Source organism: Triticum urartu, chromosome 3 (assembly GCF_003073215.2).
Source record: "Triticum urartu cultivar G1812 chromosome 3, Tu2.1, whole genome shotgun sequence".
NCBI lineage: Eukaryota > Viridiplantae > Streptophyta > Magnoliopsida > Poales > Poaceae > Triticum > Triticum urartu.
The window spans coordinates 672,846,192-672,853,185 of NC_053024.1; the positions used below are offsets into that span (position 1 = coordinate 672,846,192).

The 6,994-nt window shown below is 43.6% G+C and overlaps 1 protein-coding gene across 1 annotated transcript; it reads right to left on the minus strand.

Annotated features, from left to right (window-relative positions):
• Positions 1-4,403: 4,403 nt before the first annotated feature.
• Positions 4,404-5,212, minus strand: LOC125549056 (protein TRACHEARY ELEMENT DIFFERENTIATION-RELATED 7A-like). Its single transcript, XM_048712551.1, has 2 exons — positions 4,805-5,212; positions 4,404-4,734 (listed from the first exon to the last, which is right to left on the minus strand). Exons 1-2 carry the CDS (start codon positions 5,171-5,173, stop codon positions 4,630-4,632), a joined length of 474 nt encoding a protein of 157 aa, XP_048568508.1. The 5' UTR covers positions 5,174-5,212; the 3' UTR covers positions 4,404-4,629.
• Positions 5,213-6,994: the final 1,782 nt, after the last annotated feature.

Here is a 6,994-nt window from a genome sequence, read left to right on the forward strand (position 1 = left end):
ATTCTGAGTGGTTTGGAAGCATTCTCAATAGTTCTCCTCTTTTTCCGCCTCGGAAGCATTCTTCATCCAGGCTCCCAAACGCTTCATCTCTCGATACAGAGCTTTGTCTATATATAAAGATTAAAGAGTCAAGGTACTAAACATGCATGACAGATATGTCCAGTCAGTAATAAAATTAGTTTCTAGCGTTCTTGGAGGATTTAAAGATAGGACACTACCGTCTTAAGCTAACCTTATGGAGACTTTTGTATATTTAATGCATACTTCCTTTCATTCTTAGACTGATCAAGTGAAAGTTGTGAGATAAAATATTTCTCCTGTGTAAACTCTTTAGCAACTATAACCTTCAAGGTGGACAATCAACATCTTTGCTTCTCAAAAGAGGCATATAGTTGATTTGCTGCTGTACAAGGATGGTAATCTGAAACAATTATGCAGCACAAGATAAGTGCTAAGTCGACCATTGGTAGCGAATCTACCAGAATCGGGAGGATCAAATTATGTGATTTTACATGTGCATCATAGCCATCAAAGGAAAATAAAAGTCACCCAATGGAACCAAAATTTCACAAAGCTTAGTCAAGTTTTCCTATATTGCATATCCTCCCCCTGAAACAAAGAAAATAGTATTATAAGCTATGTAAAATACAACAAGGATAGCGGATGAATGAAACAAAAAAAATTGCATCCCACCAAACAACACTATGTTATGTAGTATTTACTATAAAAGGCCCTCTGCTCTAAATCCTGTGAGATATGGAGTGTGGTGGAAACATGCTGAACCAACATGAATAGGGTCCAAAATTAGATGCATACATCTTGAAGCACACACTGGAATTTTCAAATTGCCATCCAACCTCCGGAAACTCTTTGTGTCAAGAGAATTATACAACAAGACATGAAAAGGAATTGTAGGTTCAGACTAAATAATTACTAACCTTGGATTGTAGGTTCAGACCAAATAACCAAATAACTGACACACAAATATCAGTGGAATTAACTACAGTATACTCAACTACTATATAAAGAGATTTCAGATGCAGAACAACTACATAGTGCCCAGATTTGGTATCTTATCAATTGGTCCAAGTTTTTCATGTGGCAGCGCGTCTCATTTTTACTCTCGTTGCAACAGCAAAACAGAAGAATTTAATTTAATGCCCAGTCACAAAGTGTAAGCCTGAGCTAAAAGAATACCAAAAATAAGAGGAAGGACAATTACTGCAATTTTTATACTTCAAAGTACCACAAATACACCTCAAACTCGGGTTGGTAGAACAATAATATGAAACTACTGCTATCCTAGATTTGATGCTTGTACAAGTTCAGTTAAAAGTGGTTTAACAAGTGTACAGCCTACCAAACTGAACTTATTTTTACTGCCTAGTAGATTAACCAAAACATGGGGAATTTCACACCAACCGACGTACTAATATACAACAAAAATAGTAGAAGAAAACAATGCAAGGACAGAACTTGGCTTCCCCCAGTTAACTCGTTGCAGTTTCAGTGGGTGGTGTCTTCCATTGTAACTCTGAACCTCTATTACTCTTTGGGGCAACTCCAAATATTTCACAACTGTTAAGTCAATAGTATGTATATCTTTTCAGCTAGCTTGTTATTTCTGGATGTTACAATACATTTATGTTGCATCCTATCCGCGTGAATGCTATGGTGCATAGTGAAGGCAGGCATAGATGTACAACAATGCCATGCCTAACAATATCCACCCCGGTTTCTGATTTCATTTTTGTGCTCTAACTTATCCTTGGGGATAAAGGAAAATTTTGTGACTGGGAAAATGCGCTACTAAGAACTATCTGATCAAACTACTTGCCAAGAATTTAATCCTCAGCAAGATGAGAATTAGAGCAAAGAGTAACAATTTATAAATGTAGTATTCCAAAGAATGTATAATAAAAAGAGAAGCGCGCTATATTTAGTTAGCTCAGAATGTTCTCATCAAGTTGTGATTCTGAACTTCTGATAGTGAACTCAGCAGACAAGTAAAAAGAGTAAGCAAGTAAGTACCAGATACGAAGCGAATGAATGACAATCTACCCATCTTGGACTTTGCTTGTCAGGACAATGATCATGAAGAGGTAGAAAATCTCATTGCAGAGCATGATGAAAAACTCGAGGGACAGCTTGAAAACGCCCATACCTAGGGAATAAAAACTTACTAAATATTAAAAGTAAGGCTTCCCAACTCTAAGTATAATCCATTTCAGTAAATCTTGACCTTGCGGGATGGTATATCTAACTTGGAAGATACTCCACAAGCTGAAACGTTCTTCTTCTCGCTGTCACTTGACAATGTCAGTTAGACATTCACTTGTCTAAAGATCACATGCTAATCATGTAGCAATCCTGAATGTGCAACATGCAACACACCATGTTGTTCTCTAACTCCATGAAAAACAGGAAAGGATCTTGTACCCCGATATTATCCTCATATGATTATACTGACCAGTAGTCACTTATTTCTGCCAAACTTGCAATATTGCATGTTATGGTAGCAAAACCAGTAATAATATTCCCACATATAACACGAATACATGAAAGAGCTTTATTTTCTCATACATTATTCTGCTTGACCAAATACAAAAAAAACAGGAATTGTGTATCCACTCAAAGTTTACCTAGAGCACATAGAGAATGTCATTTTACTCTTAATGACACTTTAAATGATTGATGATAAATGGTACTACAAACATGTTTACAACAGAATAGAGCTTATCATGATGTCATGTGAAGTGTTTTTCTTCACTTCCTCCGTTCTCTTGTCAGTACAAGTTTCAAGATCCGTCATGAAAGAGATACAAGGCAGACCTGTTTCCACTGCTTCTAGAGGTATCTCTTCTTGTGTCATACATTTTTCTTCTCCCTATTTTCTCTTATTAATTGGGTGGACCATTAGGAGAAGCGGTGAGAAATTTGATCGGAATGAATAGAAGATCAAGGAAAGCTACAACAATGAATAAATCAATTTGAAAGATTGGAAGGAGCAGAAGGAGGGATTTCACATCCTCACCAAAATTACTGTCGAATTCATGAACAACATCATGTGCTTCCCGGTAGTTATAATCCTATGCTTCATGTGAGAAAGAATACCATTAACCTGAAGGAGAAGTCCAGCCCCTGAATGACCACCCAAAAAAGACCTTCAGAAATATGGATCAGACCAGGAGCACATTGGTTCCTCTATTGGACAGTAATGTCATCGGCACATTCAGATCTGCACCAAGTCATTTCCATTCTTCTCAAAATATCACTATAACAAACTAATGAATTAAGCGTAAGAACTTTTTTTCCAACTAAATAGCACAAACTAATGAAAATATGAACACAATTCTGTTATTTATCCATCATTTCTCAACTTTGAAAAACAAAATCAAATCAGACAACAGTATTGCAACAATTGGAGACAACACAACATGCGAAATAAGGGTAGAGAGATGCGTGAGTAGTCTGGCCCACACCAAATGGCAGCCTTTCTCACTTCTTTGGTGTCGCTAAGCGCACACTATCATACTGATAATTACTGAAGCAGCATGTAAACGTAGATTACAAGTAAATTCATATTTAACAGAGTATAGTGTGCACCACATTACTTCATAGCCATTGTGAAATGAGCAAGCGAAAAGAGCATTTGACTACGTCACCCCCGCTATGGACAGCTAGGTCCTGCATATTGGCCTTTCTTATTTTGTTTCCGAAACCAGAATATGCGAGTAAACTTTATAACCTCTTCCGTTCATGAAGTTCTGCTCTTAAATAAAAATCGTCCAGGGGTGTATATGTGAAAGCAAATAAGATTGCTAATACATACTATCGCAAGAAGAAAGAAGATAAGTGTGCATATACAGGACAAAAGAAGAAAATGTTTAACGTCGGGGCTATCATATTAACATACCAGCTCCATCAACTGTTATTTCTAATTGGGTAAATTTGGTACCGAACTTTTATAAACCAGCCGTTCGTACCTCAAAATTAAGCATCCCTCTATTTATCACTCTCCCGTGATTCAAATTCTGTAAAGACCATCATCTCTTCCTCTGACAAGATTTCTCAAAAGATGTGACTAACTGAAGAAATGAGAAGATTTGTTAAGTAGTGCAGATTGTACTACCAAGCAAGCAAAAAAAAGAGTTTGATGTTCAGATCGTTTCAGTACATTCAGGCAACCCCTCTTAAGCTTGCCTAAAAAACCTTTTTAAGCTTGGTACAAACAAATGCATTGATTTTGAAAGAGCAAACCTTTCTACATCAAAGATGATTTTTTTCAGGTGCGACAGGGAACACTTGCTAGTGTCCAACACAACCTATGTCAGATCTGCACAACACACCTATCCAGGGAACACAGAAGTAACCTATAAATGAATGCACGACCATACTGGGAACAGCTCCACGCGTGTTGTTGCCGTGGCCGCACACAACTCCATTGACTCGACGCCCTCAACCCACGGGGATCCCTGCAAGTAGAACCATAAGACGAGTACTGTTCTCTGAAATATGTGCATCCGACGGAAATTAGTAGGGTCAAACAACTGCTTGTAAAATCCCTAGGACCCGAAAACAAAAACCACATCGCCCGGCCAGCGGCGGTGTATCCCTCGTCGTTGAGCGCTAACCGACAATCAGGTATGCGGGAGGGGAGGCAGCGAGTCCAGCGCCCCGGCGTCTTCCCACGTCGCGAAAGATCAATTGGCTTGATCTAGGGCTGCATCCGCTCTGCTCTCACCGGCAACAACGAGTTATATTAAGGCCGCTTCGCTCGAGAGAAGGAAAAAATGACACTGACCATGCTGGTAGCCGTTCCACCTGGAGGAGGGCGAGGCGCGACGACGACGGTAGCAGGAAGGAGGGATGGCGGTGGCGCGTGGGGGCAGGGAGTGAGAGCGCAGCGGTGGGGAGGCGTCGAGGGCTCGAGGCAGGTCGGGGAGGAGCAGTTGACGTCCGAGTGGACCGTGGGATTGGCTTCAATGTTGTCGATGGTGGAGGGGAGTGGAGGCGTGATTGGGGATGGTGGAGGGGAGTGGAGGCGGCTCGGCTGGGCGCGGCGGCCCGTGTGGACGGGGCAGACCGGGTGGCGCGCCGGCGGCCCGGGGCGGCTCGGCTGGGCGCGGCGTCCCATGGACGGGGCGGGGAGGGGACGGACCCGGCGGCGCATGGACGTGGCGGCCCGAGCGCCTAGAGCGTGGGCGCGGCGGTCCGACGGCCGTGCAGACGGTGGCTGGTGGGGGAGGATGTGGGGGACGAGGTGGGGGAGATGGCAAAAACTGCCCGAGGGCGTGGTCGCGGGAGGGTTCAGAATTGTTTTCTTATTTTACGGAACGTGTTTCCGTGGACGGTAAACCCAACGGCATTGTGGGTAATTAAAACATAAAATGCGTTTGGTGTTTTCAAAGGATGTAGACCATTGGATCGCAGGTTTGGATGGATAGGATGATTTGGTTCTCCGCCCTCTCGTGCTTTTATAGTGGTAGTAGATAGGAAAGGGGGGCAAAACCTACTTGGAGTAGGATTGCCCCCCTTGGGCGCGCCTCCTCCTCTTGGCCAGCACCCTCCTTCCCCCCTTTATATACAGAGGAGGGGGGCACCCCATAGACACAATAATTGATCTCTTGATCTCTTAGCCGTGTGCGGTGTCCCCCTCCACCATAATCCACCTCGATCATATCGTAGCGGTGCTTGGGCGAAGCCCTGCGTCGGTAGAACATCATCATCGTCACCACGCCGTCGTGCTGACGGAACTCTCCCGTGAAGCTCTGCTGGATTGGAGTTTGCGGGACGTCATCGAGCTAAACGTGTGCTGAACTCGGAGGTGCCGTGCGTTCGGTACTTGAATCGGTCGGATCGTGAAGACGTACGACTACATCAACCGTGTTGTGCTAATGCTCCGGCTTTCGGTCTACGAGGCTACGTAGACAACACTCTCCCCTCTCGTTGCTATGCATCACCATGATCTTGCGTGTGCATAGGATTTTTTTTAAATTACTACGTTCCCCAACAGACTCCTCCGAGGATGAGTAGGGCATGGGAGGCGGCAGGGCATGGTGTGCCAACTGGTCGGTCTGTATCCCGTGTTCTACTCTTTCTCGCCGGAGACCGCACCTTCACTTCACGGGTCTTGAACCCCGCCCCCGTACATAGAGATCGCAGATGTAGGATGTCGGTCGCCGCCATAGAATAGGTTTAGGGTCGGGTTTCTTTTATTTTTCTGTCCTATAAAAGTTCGAAATGTAATGAAAATCTGCCGTGTTTGCATTAATCTCGGACGGTGTATATGAACTTTCACAATAATATACATATTGTAGGAGTACTAGCAAGATGCCTGTGCGTTGCACAGAAGATCAAGATCTTGTGGGAGAAAAGGATGAACGAGGGAAAGCCTTATCTGCAAATGTGGAGAGGAGTGCGGGTAAATTGTCATAGTTTCCTTCCTATCCGTTAGATATAGATCGGACGGCCTATATTACAGGATGACAGGCACACCATCATCACCAACTCTGCTTTTTATTGAACCGAGACAAATCTAACATGCGAAGTAAAATAAACACATAGGTTCTATACATACCAAGGAAAAAAATAGCGAGCTATAGCGGCGCTAATAGCGCGCTATAGCGTTTCTAGAAACTAAATGCTACGCTATGTAGATTTCACTCGCTACGGTGCTATTCGCGCTAAATACGACAATTGCGCGCTATAGCGCGTATCGATGCTATTTTTTGACGGCGTTTTTTTTCAGACGAATTTTTCATCAACCCACTATACTTTTGGTCTTTCTGGCCTAGTAACCAAGCATATCTTCTCCTCCAGCCGAGCGAACCCTAACCAACCTACCAAGCGAGTCCTTCCCAAATTGAACGAGGTGACGGTGGTAGCGGCGGCCGCCGGGGCTTTGCCCGTCTCCTCCAGCCACGGCCGTCTGCCTCTTGCCGCCTCCTCAGGTCTCTGCATCACCTCCTCGGGTCTTCGTCGCCTCCTCTAA